The sequence below is a fragment of the Psittacula echo genome, assembly GCF_963264785.1.
Source record: "Psittacula echo genome assembly, chromosome: 4".
Taxonomy (NCBI): domain Eukaryota; kingdom Metazoa; phylum Chordata; class Aves; order Psittaciformes; family Psittacidae; genus Psittacula; species Psittacula echo.
In genome coordinates this window covers 25,898,070-25,917,571 of record NC_137738.1, presented here as the reverse complement: position 1 = coordinate 25,917,571, position 19,502 = coordinate 25,898,070, and the positions used below count along the sequence as shown (strand labels likewise).

At 38.8% G+C, this 19,502-nt stretch overlaps 1 protein-coding gene across 1 annotated transcript in view; it reads right to left on the bottom strand.

Moving 5' to 3' along the window:
* The window catches only part of PLD5 (phospholipase D family member 5), a gene marked incomplete at both ends in the record, with an annotated part of 176,081 nt that extends 161,045 nt beyond the window's left edge, over positions 1 to 15,036 (bottom strand). Inside the window, one exon of the mRNA XM_080615994.1 lies at positions 14,771 to 15,036. Coding sequence (XP_080472120.1) covers positions 14,771 to 14,956 — 186 coding nt within the window. The remainder of the gene's footprint in view (positions 1 to 14,770) is intronic.
* Positions 15,037 to 19,502: the final 4,466 nt, after the last annotated feature.

Here is a 19,502-nt window from a genome sequence, read left to right as displayed (position 1 = left end):
AACTATGATTGAAGTGACTGCGTTGTTTTCCCTACACGCTGCAAGTAGCGTAACAACCTTACACATTATATGATAACCAATATCTAAGAAAAACATTTCATTTCTGTAGTCTTGGTTTAGATATAAGAAATAATCAACTTTTAATGCAGTTTTTCTTTGAAAAGCAGTATGAAAACTGCTTGATTTTTTACATAAATCAACAGCAATTTATCTGACAAAGACTGCAGAAGGAAACTAAAACCATTCATCTCAGAATAAGTATAAAACAGGAGAGACCAGTATGGCTGAAAATCAACATTTGAGAAAAGTATGCCCCATTTTTATTTTACCTGTTTTCAAGTGACATACAGACATCTGCAGTGGGCTGTTTTGGGGTTGAATAAAGCTAACCTTGGAAATATTTGTGCATGCATACAGTTGCAAAGGCTTATGTCAAAAGTGTTAGCATAGCCATCCACAAATTACTGATGTGACTTCCCTGCATATAGTGAACATTAAAAACTAGAAAAGGAAGAGCAATCTGAACTTTGGTCCAGTTATTTGGTCCAGTCATGAACAGTGAATTGCAAATAAATAAAAAATTTAAACCAATAAAAATACCCAAAGAGCTTGTCAGCTGCATTAAGACTTTGACAAATTAACTCACAGTTAGAATACCCCCAACTTTTGGAAATCAAGAAACAAACAAAAATGCCCACCTTTCTCTTGCTAAGTACTAACACAAAAATACTGAATACTAACCTAATACAAGACCCAGAACTCAAACCCACTGCATGGCAAAATCTGAAAAATAAAATTCGGCTCTATTATCTTGCAGGGCAGTCTTTTCTTCCAATTTGACTATCAGATCCAAAAGCTTCCAAAGGCCAAGTTGAGCAATGCTCATATTTTTACCTCTGGAGTCCTAAAAAAAGCTTCTATTTTTCTATCATCATACAACTACAAGCGAGTTCAGTATTCCTTACAGGAATCTTCCAGCCTGTTTCCTTCAAGCTTCCCAATTCCTCTCTGTTTTTCTTCCCTCCACCCTAAAAGCTTCTCCAGGCCTCATAGAATAGTTAGGGCCTTCAGATCATTTAGTTCCAACCCCACTGCCCATGACACAGTTGCTGTCAAAAAATCACTCATCTCCCCGTTGTGCAAAGCACAGCAGCCAGGACAATATAAGAAGACAACCTTCTTTTCTGCTGCCAAGGTCATCACCTCCCCCTCCTTTTTTTTTTTTTTTTTTTTTTTTTGACCAAAAAGGGAGAAACTAACACATTTCATAGTAAACATGCAATAAATACAACTAAACAAACCTATAAGTTATGGTATCAAGCACAACAGTTGAAAGCATACACATATATAAAGTTAATTAAGTAGAGCTAAACAAGCTACTATAAATCCAATATAACTCACAGAAAAGAAGCCACTATCAGCAGTTATATTGTTGTTGTTTTCAGATTACATCATCATGATGTCTCTAATTAGACATGCAGTTATTATCTAGAAGAGTATTTTGGGAAGGTGCTTCCATCATGATGGTTACAATTAAACGGCCATCAGCAGCTGATTCTTCATTAAGCTATTCTACTCCAGTCAGAACGACCATGCTCAGAGCCTGAAGAAATTACCCAGAAATGCTATCAAAAATTAATGATGTCCAGAAATAAACTGAGAACATCTGTTGCCAAACAGTCATAAAGTGAATAAAAAATGCAACAAATATCTGCAAAAGTTCCTATAACAAAACGTTAATCCCCTAAATACTGGAGAAAAGAGCAGAAAAACAAACAAACCACAAATAGATGTTGGGGAGAGACTTTTATTAAAAGAAATCACAGAAAGCAACAGCTCCAATACAGTCATCAGATTAATCCAAACAGGAAGGAATCTTAAAACCTTTCAAAATTACTAACATCCCCTCTTAAACAAAAAAAACAACACCAGAGACACAACAAACAGTGGTAACCTGAGAGCTAACAGGTGTACACATACTTCCTGTGTCTTATGTACTATGGCCTGTAAATCACTAAGCATTGCTATCCAGTGGTGCTCCTACAACAAACAAGCATTTCCATATCTGCTGCAAATTTCTCTCTAGTTCAGACAAAATCCTATTTAGTACCTGCATAAACTAACTTCAAAAAATGCACAGTTGTCTGTTTCTGAAAAACAAAGAGATGTGCAATCCGTTGGAAAACAGATGCCGTAACGCTAAGAAAAAGTTTTAACAACCCTTCCAAGGCACAATGGTACAGTTGCTTGTATCTTGCTGCACAGAAAACATCTGAGCTCTCATTTAATTACAAGGAGAGAAGAAAATTCTGAAAGAATAGTATTTTGGCTGACACAACAAGTCACACTGGTAGCAAGAAGTTTTGTTTTTCTTAGCATAATCATTGCTTTTTATGTTACTAGATCTGTAGACAGCACTTACAAGGCCATTGCCCACATCAGGTTGTCACACAACTCACCATTCATTATAACTTCAGGGTTTTCAAAAGCACACGCTCAGAACTTGAGTTTAAATGACTTAAGAACTTCAGAAAGTATTACCCTACCAGCATAAAAATTATGTATAAACCTTGCAAGAGATGTATACTTGCAAATGTATATTTGCAAATCATACATAATCTTCTGTGATAGTTCCACACAAGGTGCATGGCAGAAGGTGGAATGCAATATAAAAATAGTGCTGTGGATTCATCAGAGAAATTCAGGGGGAAATGGAAGCAGAGTAGGGACAAGCGAATAAAGAAAAACAGTATTAAAAATAAGCATTATGAGAGAAGTGATGAGATGAAATTATAGAAAAAAGAAAAATGAAATGCCCTGGTTTGGGTAGGTAAATTCAACCTTGGTGAAGTAAACAGGGAAACAGTTGCGCAATACAGGAGCTTTTTTAAAATTGGCTATGAAGCAACAGTAATTCAAAGCCAAACAAAATGCTTGGAACAGCTCCAGCACAGGCAAACCAGGGGAGCAAAGTGCACGAGTTGAAGAAAATTTATTTTTTTAATTTAAATTTCCAGCAATCCAAGATTTCAGCTGTCATATGGTTGCTGAAACAAATTGATTTTGGTTAATGTGCTTTAAGACCATATACCACACGGCCAGAAAATACAGGCTGGCACATTCCAGCTTTCCACAGCAGGAGCTTGATGCAACTAAGTCATGACAACAAAGCTCAGAGAGAACAATACTGCATTAAAATGGGATAAAATAACACAGAAAGGGTTAGGTGCTATCTGCCTGCCACATGCCCAATAGGGAATTGAAAGAGGCGTCTGCAGGGCCAGCAGCTCACTGACACTGACAAAGGAAATTGCTTTGTTTAAAAGGGTAACATTTTCCCAAACACGTACGTGACCTTGCTTCATGCTAGACCCAAAGGAATTGTTGTTGCTCAAACAATAAATCATGCTAACTGCAAGAGCTTGAAACAGCTTTTGGTGTATTGATATCTTCTGATGCTCGCAGCATCCAAAATAAGCACCAATCACTAGTCAGTATCACAGTTTTGGTATAAGTCACATTCTACAAACAAATCACTCAAAAAATACTTTCACATTGCAAATAATTTCACAATTGTTGGGCTTTTATTCATTAGTGGTTTTTTTTGTTTGCTCATTTTAAGCCGTTTGTTTTCAAGTTGTATTTCCTTAGAAGCACCTGATCAGCAGCATCAACCAGGTAATCTTTCTTTATGTAACAGGACTTATGCAAAAGATGCATCTTCTCAGGGAACTAAAAATCACAGATCCAATAGAGGCAACACTGAATATAATCTATGACATATTGTATTAAGCAGCACTTATGCACAGGACTTTGGGTGTGAGTGACTCTGAATGACTTCTTAAACAGCGAACAGCAAAAGTCAATCATTCACAAAACATACTGGTTTTCCATGAAAAGATACATGGAGAAATAGCACAGCTTAGCAAATGCTTCAAACTGTAACCGAAGCCATGTATAAATGACATGAAGGACAGGCTCACTATCCTACCACAACTTAGCATTATGAATCCTGTTGAAAACTCAGGGAAAATACTTTTCCACAAAGCATTAGAGAACATAAAGGTCAGTAGATAGCATAGCTTCAATATGAGAGTTTATAGTACCAAACACACTGCTACAGGCCATAAGATAATTCTTTAATAAGCAGGAAAAAGTTACTGAATGTACTGATTTAAGGGAAGAAAGGAAAAAGTGCAATCACTGACTCAGACAACCCATCAGCTTGAAATTTTTCAACCATTTTTATCCAGAAGGTAACAGTGAATAGGCAGCAAAGGGTTAGAAATGCACATCAACTTCTGTTTATGAAGAAAGAAATGTCCATCCATCGTACTGCGCAGGCTCTTAGAGCTGTTCAGGTCCTAGAGCGAACTGACAGAGCTTTAGCCCTAACTCATTCCATTCTACTCATCTTCCCAACCTAATTTATGCTGGCTGTTTTATCACTGCCCACAAAGAGGCTAAACAAGCCAACTTCCGTCAGCAGCCACCAGAAAGCCACAGGAAGGATGCTGCTTCAGAATTTCTATATGTTCCCTAATCACTTGGGTTTTTTCTTAGTGTTCCAAGAACACTAAGATGTTCATGGGTCCTTGCCAATAAACAACAGAACTTGAGAAGAGTCTCCATTTTTATCACAGCCACCACTCACATTAACGCGTATTCTTCTATTTGCTCACCTAATTCATTCTCCTCAAAAGGCAACATAGTGTGGTTTGGGGTTTTTTGTTTGTTTCCAATTATTATCATTAAAGCAGGTGCACATTTCCACTTCAGTAAGCACAAAACGTAAAAGCAGATGATACCTGCTACCATTAAACTCAGATCATATTCCATTTTAGGTTTGATTTGATTTCTAGCATGATGGGCACTTTCTAATGAGGAACAGAAGTATTCTAATTGGTAGCAAAGAAACAATTTCACACGTAGCTTTGCTTTTCTGAGTTTTCTTTCATTAGTCTTGGCAGATAACCAAAGCTTCAAATGCACCTGTCTAACTTCTGAAACATTCTGAAACACCTGAAGGTGAACTTATATAGTGGGCAACAGGTTCTATATAATTTTTTGCATGCTCACATAGACTTCACAGTTTCTTACATCCTATCTGTTATATTAGGATGCCTTCTGTGTTTTTCATAGCCTGTCATGGATCTTACCCTGTGCTAACTGCAAGGTGTTCTCAAATAATGTATCCAGTGACCAGTCTGATGATCCTGAGACCTAAAGCTCAAGAAAAGGTGAGACAGATTTTTCCTGCAACTGCTAGCATTATACATGCACCTTGCTTTTTTGCCCCAAACCCATGAGAGCTGAGCTGATCCATAGTCTTCTCTCAAGTAGCTCATACACAACTTAAATCCATAATAGTGAAGTCAGTAGAGACTTTACTATGGCTTTGGTACAAGATCAAACAGAAGTGTACAAACTGTATCAAGGAAAGAGAGTTCAAGTCTATTTCAGTTTTAACACCATTCTCATAAGTAAGTAGGCAGCCTCGGTTGAAGTAATGCCTCAAGTTTGTCCAGAACACTTAATGAATGTTCCTTTATTGAAAACCTCCTGCCTAGAAAGGATCAGTCATGGCACTTAATGGGCACCAACACAATTTCTGTAACATGAAAAACTAATGAGACATGCCATGTTTACTGTGGCTGGAAGTGCTGAAGATATTACTAACTTTTACACATTCACATGTTTCAAAACAAATACACATCTGCTCATTATGACAAGCATTTTACAGCATATACTAGCTTTTAGAGAATCAAGTAAATATTCCTTTACTGTAGTAACATCATGAAAGTTAAACTGGTCACAATAGCTATGTCAGCATTGCTCCCCATTTGGTTCTGCTCCAAACAGTTCAAATTACCCTGTGGAAATGCAGGCTATTTAATGTATCAGAATGGCAGGAATGATCTAAATCACTTTTTGTTTTATTAGTAGCAATTCTCAAATACATTAGCTTTTTATTCCATTAAACATTTCATTACAAATGTAAATAGTGAAATACGAATAAGAACAAAAATTATAATAGAATGACTAGTATTTATGTGCTGGAACAACTAAATGAATTATAAAACAAGGTGCTGATTATGTTGACGTCATGCAGTCAGAAATGGAACTTACTAAGTTTTTTAAAATTCTTGGCTTTAATAAGAAAAATTAATAACATGCACAATTGTATTTACCTACAAACACTGCACATACAGAAGAGAGTTTATAGGTTGTGTCCAGGGCTAGATTATATCTACACAGTCAGATTACATAATGCATTGATCAGAACAAAAGCAGCCAAATCAAGGAATATTTAGGGTTGGAAAGGACCTTAAGATCACTTAGTTCCAACCCCCCTGCCATGGGCAGGGACACCTCACACTAGACCATGTCACCCAAGGCTCTGTCCAACCTGGCCTTGAACACCGCCAGGGATGGCGCATTTACCACTTCTTTGGCCAACCTGTGCCAGTGCCTTACCACCCTCACAGTAAAGAACTTCTTGCTTAGACCTAACCTGAACTTCCCCTGTTTAAGTTTAAACCTTCTTACCCCTTGTCCTATTGCTACAATCCCTGATGAAAAGTCCCTCTCCAGCATCCTTGTAGGCCCCTTTCAGATACTGGAAGGTTGCTATGAGGTCTCCACAAAGCTTCTCTTCTCCAGGCTGAACAGCCCCAACTTTCTCAGGAAGAGACCTTAATGATCTACTAGTTCCAATCCCCTGCCACAGACAGGGACACCTTCCACTAGCCCAAGCTGCTCAAAGCCCCATCCAACCTGGCCTTGAACACTTCTAGGAATGGGGCAGCTACAACTTCCCTGGGCAAAACAAAAAACAGTCTGAAAATACTCAAATCCTATGTTATATGTGGAAAGCCTTCATAAAAGATTATAAAGAATTCTGAGGAGCATACCTTTGGGGTGGGGGAGGTGGAAAAAGTTACTGTTCTGAGGCATAATCATCCAAATAACATAGGAATAAGAAGTCATTTCTGATTAAATTGATGTACTTCATCAGCACCAATGCATCATTCATTCTCTCTCTTCCTCCTCCTGAACTTCTGAGGTTCTCCTAATTCCCTGCATATATTTCTTCACTTTTAGCTGAGTGGCCCTTCTGCCCACTAAGGCACAGCAGATAGACAACCAAAAGAAGACCAGTACTTAAGTCACTTTGATGGAACAGTAGGCTAACTGGCTTCCTTTATAACACTGAAGTCTGGTGAATCTGAAAGTGCCTCAGTCATCAGTAATTGGTTCAACTGCATCCCCACCGGATAAGATAACACCTAGGCATACAGTCAGTTCACTGTTCCCCCATTCTGGAAACCTGGGCATATAGGTCATGAGCAAGCAGCAGCACAGGTCCCTATCTTGGCTAATTAGGGGATATGGAACCCAGCATGTATCCATTGCCTAATCTAGATATACCCTCAAATAATCTATTCTAGTTATCAAGAACCCTGAAGGACAGATTGGAAACAACTTGATTGTCTACTCAGACTACGCAATGCTACAGGCAATAGATGAGTGTCAGTGCACTGGAAAATTAATTTTACACTTTTTAGCTCTAACAGCTGTCATCTAGTAATGGAAAATCTAGCAATACGAAAATTCAAAAAAAGCATCCAAATCTCATTTTAAGAAACCTCCTTTCAGATTCTTTAATATGACAGAGGGAATATTCAGTTTAAGAGGCCATATGGACTTACGAAGATATTAGCAGGGCACCTACTTTTTTTTAGGAGGTGGGTAGGGGTGGGGAGGTTGTTTTTTGTTTGTTTCTTTTTGTTTGTTTCTTTGTGGGGTTTTTTTGTTTGTTTGAGTTTCTGGGTTGTTTTTTTTTTTCCTGTCAGTAAGGAAACTACATAGAAAGCCTGGGAATCAGACCTTAAATAATGTTGCAAACATAGCAATGCAAGAAGTAGACTTTCATAAGCACATCCCTCAGGAAAGGTCTCCACTAGCGGAGAAAGATCCAGGAAGTCTATTGCCAGCACAGGACTTTCTTTGTTAGGAATGATTAAGAGTGTATGAATTCCAATCTTGAATGACAGTGAAGTGACATTTATTAATCATTGGCATGAGCTGATCTGTTGTTTCCATTTTTGGATAGTCTGGTACAGAGATTTTCACTGCAGTATTTTAACATTCCTTGTTCTGGAATGTATAAGGCCTAAACTAAACAGCCACAGAGACTAGCTTCATTGGGCATCTTCTAAAGACAGCGAGTACATATTTATGAGTACATATTTAATAAGGGTAATTTTCCTAGTGTCTTAAGTACTCCTGCTATGTTTAAAAGTCAACGGTTTGCTACAAGAGCAAACCACTGAAGACTATTCATTTGTGTACCAGACAAGAAGATTGAGTTGCAAGCTTCTGAAGCTGCTATTTCAAAATCCTTAAACAAGGGTGGTCAAAGCCGAAAAAAGAAGGGATGACAGTAGCAAAACCTATTTTGTATTTTCCAAATTCTGGTAGCATTAGGAAAGGCATAGCAGTGAAAACCACTTTTCCCATATCTTCACTGAAGTTAGCATCTGGAAAAAGCACAGCTTAAGAATTAGGTCTTTTGTTCAGAAACTACAAAACTCCCTTTCTAAAAAATCTTGAATAGGTTGAATTAAATTTATATATGCATATATAAATAAATTTTAAGTGCAACTTTGAAGTTTCAAGTTGCTATCTTTTCTTGTGCAACAACATGAAGCCAGACACTATAAATTAAATCTGTTACAGTGACTGCGCATCTCAAACGTTTTAATTTTAGCTTTAGAGATTTGGACTTTCAAAGTGATTTTCCCTAAGTTAAGCCTGTTTTGCCAGTGACAGTAATTGGTGAGCAATCTTCCCATCTTTATCTTGAGCTACAAGATGTTTTATCACATTTTCTCCACCTGTCCTGTTGAGAAGGGGGAGGGAGAGAGTGGCTTAGTGGGCAGCTGGCAGACAACCAAGGGCAACCCACCACAACTAGAAAGAGAAAAATTAAACATTAGATTTTTTCATAGTTTGACAATACAAAATTACCTTTATGAGCAGTAACTACTGAAATAAGTTATTCTTTCCCTCCAAATGTCAAGATTTCAAGTTCCTGATATTAAATTTGAAAGAAACAGTTTTGTCTTTTCTGTCCTAAAATGCTATTCAATGTTTTCCCAGCACTGTTCAATGATTCGGTCCCCTTTTTCCACTTCTATGAACATTTATTTTTCTCTAACTACATTTGTCTAAAAAACATTACTAGTGAAAGACACCTTCAAGGAAAGCAGTATTTCAACAGAAGAATTCCTCCACACACAGTCTGTCAGCACTGACGCAAACTGCGTGCTACTACTTCAGTGAGAACCTCAACACACACTAGTACTGCTGCTGCAGGCAGACACTTCCAAATGCCAGTTGTCTTCTGAGGAAAAGCCAAAGTCCTTTTGCTTAATGGAGTTTGTTCCCTTGATTTTAATGATGAAAACTAAATATAGATATCTATCTCCAGGACCAGATAGACATTTGGAATGATTATCTGCAACCATGCCATCAAAAAGTTCTAAATGCTGGAAACCAACTTTTGAACCCTTTGAACTGCCCCCACTTATGTATCTTCATACATGGTGCACTCTATTCTTTCTGGTATCCAACATTATTCCAGATGACGAATTATTTATACTTACTTGATACAAGAGACACTGCCAACTCATTTAACAAAAAAAAAAAAAAAAAAAAAATCCAAAACAACCAACAACCACCACCAATAAAAAAAACCCACATATTTGCATTTACTGCAATACAAGGACCATTTCGAGAATGTGTAATGATTTTTTGAATTCTGATTTAGATCCTTTTATAATTCTCCCCTAAGCTGAAGTTGATGGCTCTGTTCAAGAGCTGATGTGTCTTCACAAAGTTCCGCTCTTGTTACTTGCTTTACGGCAACTTATGTCCATTTGCTTTGTTTACATGTTAGTTACAAGTTATAGCTATGTACATGGTGTCCTCTGCCATCCTTGGATATCAAATTCTGAAGCCTAAAATCTGCCCTTTCACTTTTAACACTCATGCTAATTCACATGCAAGAGCAAAACCACAGTTTTAAACTATCCAACAATGTTTTTGTTAACAATTTCCTGTGTTGTAAGAAGAAATATAAATTAAAAAAGAGGGAAGAAAAAAAGGCTGCCTAAGAGAGCTACTAGGTTTTGAATAACAATACACTGGCAAAACTGGATTTGGGATTTCAACTTTTATAAAGATGTTAAGATGTGAATTAAAGTTATCTTTTATTTCTGATTTGTTCCTGAAGCTCTGAGAAGTAACACAGCCATGCTTGTCGAGCAGTGTTGTAAATTGTCTCAGGCCTAACATCTGCACGTTAGATATCTGCTTTGTTGCCACGTGACGCTGTCCTTCCTCTGCCTCATAAACTATTCTCTCTGGGTAGCCATGCTGCCAAAGGGAAGAAGTATGCTGACCAGCTGTGTCAAATCAATTGGTCAAGTCAACTCTCATAACAGCAAGAGTACTTAGAATCCGAAAATCTCAATGTTGTCTTTGCTGTCAATCAGAACTTACATAAAAACAAATGATGCAAGAATTATCAATAACTTCCCCTAATTACAATAATACTAAAGGTAATGAACTGAGGATCTCCAATAAATAAAACTCTTTTGATACCAGGTCTCCCAAAAAAGTCATAGCCTTGAAGCAGTTTCTTAAAAGAACTTAAAAAATGTTTTAACATAAATAATAATTAAATTTAAAAGTTATTAGAGAAAGACTTACCACGACATGTTGGAGAAGCAACATCCATATTTGTCATTAAAAAACATAAATACATCTGTTGTAACTTCAAAAGAAATCTGTTCTGCTTTTGGTTTAAGTTTTGATTATTTAAAACTAATTCTCCAGAATTCTTTGCTGAGATACTGGGAAAACAGCTATACAGTATTTGTCATTACTGAAGGATATACAGACATGATGGAGACCTGCTGTAAATTAAACCAGACGTCAGTAACTCCCACCAGCTACAGGCTATCAGGTTAGCTACTCTTTCTCCCCATCCTTGCCTCTTCCTTTCTTTTTTCTTCTTAATTCCCATTTCATTTAAAAAGGCAACACTAGACAAACAAGCAAAAAAACACTATGCAAAGGAAACTTTTAAGAATATTTCACACAACTGCTTTCAACACTTCCACTACCAGGCAAACAACTTCACAAAAAGCACAAGGAACTAGCTGAAGTAGATACATAGAATCTGAGCAATCTCAACTCTGCAGGCATTTCAGCCACAGATTTGCACCATCACTATGATCACATCTGCAATGTCAGAGTTCCTCACACCCCTAGTTATTTCCTCCATTAAAAGTACAACACATGAGCTACAGCACACATGTACACTGAGGCCTCACTTTAGCTAAAATTTCTAATTGACCTATCTTTAAACATGTTACAGCAGATTTATTTTATCTTAAATATGGTGTCCGAGTTCTCAACAGAAAACAGAGGTGAGTTGCATTAAGATCTTGTGCTGTACAAATTGTTTACTGTCACTTGGAAAAGATAATCCATGTAAACAATTAGCCAATGAGGAGACACACTATATAAAGGCCTATTTCAAGAGCAATCAATTAGTAAGATGCCAGCAATACATTTCAGATTTTGTCTTCCTCTATGGTCAGTCAATAATTAAGTATAAACCAATTGTTAAAGAAACTGTATTATATTCGTGCATCTGAACATGTTCTGTGCTTTTAGAAGAGATATGGCAACAGCTGAATTTTGAACCTCTTTACGCACACTCTTCAAAATGAGATCTGTTAAAAAGAAAAAAATCCTAAACAACAAAACTAAAGAGTCCACAACACCAAAACCTACAATTCTGTTGCAAATTTGAGTTCTACAAACAAACTGTTTGTGTATTTGAGATTTTATTAATATAAAAAAGTTTTAATCAGAACTTTTTTAGCCCCTCAAACTATATCTGGATTAATAAGGCATGTGTCACATGAATAAGTCATGCTATTTTAATGAAAGTCAATTTATATATTTACTGTGGTCTACAAGGATTTACTGGAAGTAGCGTACAAAATATAGTGGCCCAATTTTGTCCCTGTTACAACCACACTGAAATCAATGCAAGAAATCATTTCAATGAAGCAAAAACCAACCCCTCCCCAGGGCCCAAAGAGTACACACAAAACTTCAAAATACGTTCATGCATATCTTGACTTACACTCACTATATACCCTTCTTCTGCCTATATGTCATTAAGTACCATGAAATTTGTGATGATATACTTCCAAAATCAGCCCATGTATGCCAACTTCTTGTATTTTGATTTTCTTTATTGTTATCAAGTAACATGATTATCTCAAAGGGAGCTGCAATGCCCACGGCAGGGAGGTTGGAACTAGATGATCTTAAGGTCCTTCCTAATCCTAACTATTTTATGATTCTATGTCCTCTATCCACCTCATGAAGTTTGTATATCTTCTTTACCCAATATTGACCATAAGCTATCATATGTCAGTGACCATACCATTTAGAATGATATATCTCAAATGAATTGGTTTGTCTTTTGGAATGGAAGAATGGACTGTAGGAGATAATTTATTTGGAAAAAAGTACACTCAAAACCCTAGAGATTTGTCTGAAAACAGAAAGCAACAACCTTGGTCCAAAACTACATAAGCAAAATACAATCTAGAAATTAATACATATTTTATTTTCATTCATTTAGGGCACCTATGCAGAAGCCTGTCTGTTACCACATTCATGAGTAATGCAATTACTCTAAATCATAAAACCAAAGTAATTTCACGTACATGCTGTTGGCATATTTAATATTCTGCAGGGTATTCGCAATAGGTATCAATGGAATACTTCATGGAAAGCAAGAAATATCCATATTCCAATTTTTTTTCTTTACATTATTCAAATAGATTTTGGGAATAAAAACAAGTGGATCAAATGAGAGGGAAACCCCCAGAAGAACATGCATTCATACCAAACTGATTACAGAAAAAGCTTTTCACACCAGTGATGCAGGGTTGTTATTAAAATCAAGACTTCAGCATAAAAACAAACAACAACAACAAAAAAACCCCAAACAAACAAAAAAATCTACCAACCAAACCACACACAAAATAAGTTTTTTTTTTGCGTCTAATCTTCTAACAAGTTAATGCCTGTTTTCTTTGGCCATGCTAATATTGGGGTGTGATTTAAAAAACCTGTATCTGAACATGCTAATATTCAGCTACTAGAATAGTAGTTAGCTACCAAGCTGCTGAGAGATTATTCCCCCCAATTAAAATTGAAAAACATTCATTTGATGACACATATCAACATGTAACCAGATGTAGCAAAAGCTTGTTACAAAAGCCAAAGCCCATATTTTTGTGTTTTCTGTGTTTTAGCTGTGCTGAGATAAAGCACTGACCTTTCTTCTTGGTTCACAATGGGAAAATACTCTGCTTACAAGCTTACTACTGTGAAACCTTGTTGTTAGTGTGAAGAATCACAAAAACATGTGTAAGAAGGCAGATAGGATTCAATACCTTTCTCAACATTCAAAATGTGATATTTCCAACTGTTCATCAGTTCCAGTCATTTCCCTGGAAGTGTAAACAACTCAAGTCTAAGATTTCACTAACAGGGATAAATACTCTGCAGGTTAGTGGGAAGGGAGAGTGATACTCCATGAACTAGTTGGTACAGGCACCTTTTTCAGGTTTCATTTTTAAAGGACCCTACTATGTCATCTAGATTTTTCATGTAATTAAGGCAATTTATCCTTATAATGAGACCATTTCTATCCAAAGAGATTTCAGGTGGCTGACTTCAAGATGCACAGGAAAATATTTCCTGTGGTACAACATGCCTGTGATTGCAAATGACTTACTAATGTCAAGAATGACAGACTGTTGCATTATGCAAACCCCTCCTTATTCTTTTGCATCCCTGTAAATGCAGCCACTTTCCTGGTTTGATTGCACTGTACACTGTAACAATGGGTTTCACCTAATAAGCTATTCAGAAAACTCTTACACAGTATGCAGGTCATCTCAGCCCATTTCCTTGCAGCTAGAAGTAACATGAAAAATGCTTTCAAACATCATTTGAGACAGTACTTAGAAGCACCTTAAATTCTTATTAAATATTCACTAGGCCTGTCCACAGTATCAGTTTTATTGTGGTCCCAAACACAGTTAAGTCATGTACTACTGCTGCAGGAATTAATGTCTTGAAGGAAATCTCCTCTCCCCCACACAGACTGAGTATTTTCAAAGTCTGATGCATGAAGAAAAAAAAGAAAGGGGGGAGGGAAATCACAGCTAGAATTAAAAAAAAAAAAAAAAAAAAAAAAACCAAAAAAAAACACACAACTATTTTCTTTTAGCAATTCTAGACCTACATTATAATCACCGTGAGATAAATGCTGTAACCTCCATCTGCACCATCCCAATCTTTCCCCTCCCACATCAGTGCTGAATTTGCAGAACAGAAGAATGAATAAACTGAGAACATTAAAAAAACATTTTAGTTAGGAAGACTTGCATGTGGTTTGAGAACAGCACTGACATCTTATTTATGTCAGGTTTGACTAGGCTGGGACCTCTAAGTAGCTCCTTTCTCTGCCTTATGGGAAATGCCATGCCCAGTTACTGGAGCAACACTTCTGGAGTCCAAGCTGATGGAGAGATAGCCTAAGAGAGTACCTAGACAGAGGTCTAAAAAGAAAACAAAGGGAGGAAAATAGAAGCTGGCTTACGTGCTCCAGTTTGTCTTTCCTCCTCAACCAGACACTGGCACTGTAGTCCTGCTGCTTGACAGTGCTGTAGAAGTTCGCACCTACTCTGGTGAGGCTTGGGGAAGGCTCTCTGGGTCTGCTCTTCAGTCTCATCTGCTCGAAGCCCTCATGGGGGGATGAGGAGAGCCAGTCATGCCTGACTTCCATCTTGACATGACAAGGCAAAGTCCAAAGAAAAAAAATCAGAAGAAATCAAGAAATTAAGAAGCACTAGATGAAGAGGGTCCAGTAAAAGAACAAGATGGGGGAAGAAGAAAGAGAGGCAAAGCAAAAACGCCCCCAAAAACACAAAACGGGAAGAGAAAGGGAAGAAAAAGAGAAATAACAAGGTAGGAGGAGTGGAGGGAGAAGAAAAGGCTGCAGGTACGAGAGAGGAACGGGCTGAGAGAGATGAAAGAGGAAAGAAGAAGCAGCTCCAAGATGCCGCTGCGCGTTCCCCTCGCCGCCAGCAAGCTGCAGCTCAGGACCGATGCAGCGGGACGAGGCTGCTCGCGGCTCTGCCCAGGACGGAGGTGCGGCCCCGCACAGACCGAGGACAGGCCGGGCGGGGCTGCTGTCGCCCGCCCGCCTGCAGGTTGGCGCAGTGGAGGGGCCGCCGCCCGCCCGGGGATGAAGCCGGCTCCTCCCCCTGCTCCCCCTCCTCGGCAGCCACCTTCGGGGAAGCAGAAAGCAGCACGGAAGAGCCCCGCTATTGCCGCTAGGAACACGGCTGCCACCGCCTCCTGGGGGGCAGGAGGGTGCCCGTGGGGAAGTTCTCTCGTCCCGGTGGACGCCAACCCGGACCCCGCCGCAGGATTCGGCGGCTGGCTGCCCCTCCGTCTCCTGGAAGCCTTTGTCCGAGCTCCCCGCACCGTGGGCTCCCGGGGCCCCGCCATCCTGCCCTGCCCGGGGCGAGATGCACCCCTCGCCGCCTCCCGAACCTGCCGCCGTGAGCGGGAGGTGCGGGGCTGGAGGCCAGCTCTCTGTCACTGTGTCGACCCCGTTCCTCCCTTCCTGGGTAGGGGCTCCCGGCGCTTTGAAGCGTAACCAGACCAAGCTGACAGTTCCTCGCCCGAGGGTAGCCAGAAGCACACTTCACCTGATCAGGGGGCGAAAGCGTCAGGACCCGGGCGGTAGGAGCCTCTGGTCCAGGTCTTGCCTGGAAGCCCTCAGCCTCTGCAGAGACTCAGCAAGTGCCAGACCTCAGAAATAAAATCGCTTCTGTGGTCCCGGCGGGACAATGTTGTGGGAGTGCCCACACCCCTCGTTACCTGACACCCAGGTAGTGCTCTCCTAAAATAACATGTTTTGGGGTGGTTTCTGTAGTCCGCTACCATCTCTTGTAATGAAGTTGGTTTGTGTTGCTATTTAGCTCAAACTTGTTTCAGCAGCAAAAAAACCCCTAAATCTTTCCTTTTTCATGCTATGAAAAGCCACCTCGCTAATTGCCCACACACTCTGCAAAGCTATATTAGGCACAGATAAGAAAATTTTCTTGCGTAGCACTAAGAAATAATTACTGGAGCTCAGAACCACATTTGATTTTCTGGTGAATATTTACTGGCAGACAATCTGTAGCTTGCCAGAGACATAAACTGATGTAGCTACTCAGATATAGTGACACTGAACTGAAAGTCTGTGCTGAATCCACTTCAGTGAAAATAGCCTTTGAATGGTAAAACAGTTCATTCAGACTAGTTGGCAAGAACATTATAAAAGACCTCTCTGCTAACCACCTCATCTGGAGTGAGCTTCACTTCCACCTGAAGTAAGATTTAAGGTATCATTATGGTTGGGATCAAGGTATATTGCTACAAAAAATAATTCAGAAACCAGACAGGTAATGAAGGTTTTCCTTTCAAAATTCTAAGGATAAAGGCAAAACTCACATCACCCCTCATAAGTGAGGATTATTATTAAGATATAATACTGCTATCTTTACAAAATGTTGGGAAAATAAACTGAACAGTAATGGGGATTTGGTAGGAACACAAAATACAGCATTTTCCCAAAAAACAAATAATTTTATAATATTTACCTGAATATTACCAAAAAAATCCCAAAACCACTCTGAAAGCATAACAAAATAGCAACAAGACCCATCAATGCAAATAATTTTTACTTGCCAGCATAAAAACTTGCAGCTTTTTTTGCTAATAACTTCCCCTCTAATTTCTTCAGTTGGTAGCATAAATCCAGGTATTTCTGTTATCGTCAATATGTTCTCAAAACACCTGGAGCAAAAATTAGGACCATGTGACTGCATGCAGGACACACCTGAAGGCACTGAGATTTAATGTATGACATGTCACAGCTGCAGTAGTTTTAAGCTCAGACAGAATAACATGATTAAAAGTTCTGCTGAACTGAACTTCATCTGCAGATGCCCATATATGAATTGTATATGCTTATAGATGCACCTACTGCCAAAGGATTGGTATACATACAGATATTCAGTCAAAAAGAAGAAAAGAAAAAGCCTCTGAGTTTCTTCATGTGCTGTAAGGACAGCCTGCTTTATGCTGGTTTTGCGTAAGAAGTTTCACATCGTTCCTATAGCAGTATAAAGCACTTCAACCTTTTCCTTATTCCTCTGGGCTTTCTTGTCTATGCTGCTTGCAAATATTAAAAAAAGAAAACAAACCAAACCCACAAGAAAAGTTTCTTGTAGCGCTCTGTAGTTGCCACCTGCTTTCCTCCCCATTCCTTAATCCTATGACAGTCCAGAATCAATATGCCACTGTACTTCAGTACAATATGTTTTCCCATTCCTCCATGTATGTCATCTTTTCTTGGGAAGATTTAGAGTTGGAAAACATAGCCTAAAGACTATAATTTTTTGTGTTTTCATAAAAATTTTATTCAGGCAAACCAACAAGCTATGAATACAAAGTCAGTCCCTAGCAAATACATAGCCATTAATCTAATTTAAAAGAGCTAAAGAGCTGTTTCCCGGATTTTCTTTTCCAGCTTATTTCTAGTTTGGACCTGTGCAAGAGAACAAGTTTGTTCAAACCACAACCACAAGCATATCAACCAGCTTAATTCAGAGATAGCTCAACTCATTAATATTCCATCAGTTCTGTAGCAGGCCAGAAATTCCAGTTGGCTGTATGAGCTGGATTAAATAGCTGTCTTTCTCTTCCATGCAATTTTCAGAATTATCCAAACACCTGCTCCCGTCAAGGCCCTTGCCTTCCATAGCCAGATGACTATAGCAGCAAGGATGACTGAAAATACAAATATTAAACTTACGTTGTTAGCAAATAGATGCAAGTCATGCGTATCATAACATGATTTTACTTTACCACGGTTCATGCTACACTCTTCTCTAATTCACTGACAATTTTAACATCAAAACTTGGAGAAATTCCTTCTAAGGCAATCTACAGAACTTTCCATTTTCCGTACCAATAGGGTGAATGCTGTAGGGGGCAGAGTAAACTCAGGCCAACGTGAAGAAAATAATCAGATAAGTAGAAACATAGGGCTACAATATATTTACTTAAAATAAAATAAATATATAAATAAATTTTAAAAAGACAGCCTCTTTTTCTTCCAAAAAACTTGTTCAGACAAATTTTAAAGGAACTTCTTCCTGTGCTCCAGTTTTCTAAGTTTTTTTATTAAGGGGTTCTTAGCAATACAGCATATATATAAGAGCGTTAGACCTTTTACCAACAAATGGCATATACCTAGAAATACAAAAAATTTCTATAGCAAGACCTTATTATGGCTGGATAGCTAATATATGCATATGCATGCACTTGCAGTAGAACCATAGAACGGTTTGGATTGGAAAGAAACTTAACATCTATTTCCAACCCCTGTGCCATGGACAAGAACACCTCCCACTAGACTAAGTAATAGATTCAAGGTTTCCTTACAAAGCATTAATTCATGCTGCAGAGCTGGCCTGCACACAAGCCATGGCCCGCTTTTTAGAATCTACTACACCTGACTGAACCAGCAGGTAGCAACTGCCTGCAGGCTTCAGCTGGTGTCCAGTTAGTTAGAGGGCTGTGCCTGACACCAGCCTCAGTAACAGCACTGTGCCTGGCAGCCAGGCAGAAGGCAATCGCCCCCTTCTTGCCCAGCTCAGCTGAACTTGCTTTCTCATCTAGAAATTGTCAAAGCTCAGGTAGGGTGATCTTTGTAACCTTTCCAAAACACTGGCATGTCTCAGACTAAATTACTAGTTTTTCAAACAATGTTAGAATTACCAAACCACCAGCTCCTGCTTAGCCACCCAAATTATAGCAACCTACAAAGAAAAAGCCCCGCTGCAGCAGTCTCTTTGCTCTCTGCTGACAGGCTTGCCATGCATGTCTCCCAGCCTATCAGCTCCTAACTCTTGGAAGCAGCTGCCAGTCACTGAAACATGGGTTTGCCACAGGGAAAGACTAGAGAGAAAAGATAAAGAGTTTTTTCTGTATAGTGAGATTTCATACAGTGCCATGCACAGGGTCAGAAGGGTAAAACTCACTAAATGTGAAGTAGGAAAACAGTAAGAAAAAAGCTAGTGCACTACACGGGAAGTTGTAAATAATTCCTGTATTGTGTATGCTGCATACACAACCTTTGTACATTATATCTGTATCTTCAGTTTACGGACAAGAATTGAAGTCACAAATATGTAATGGCAGGGTGAAAGCTAAGGCTACAGCAAAGATTTGGAGTTGGAGGTGCTTCAGATTTCAGGCTATGAGCATAT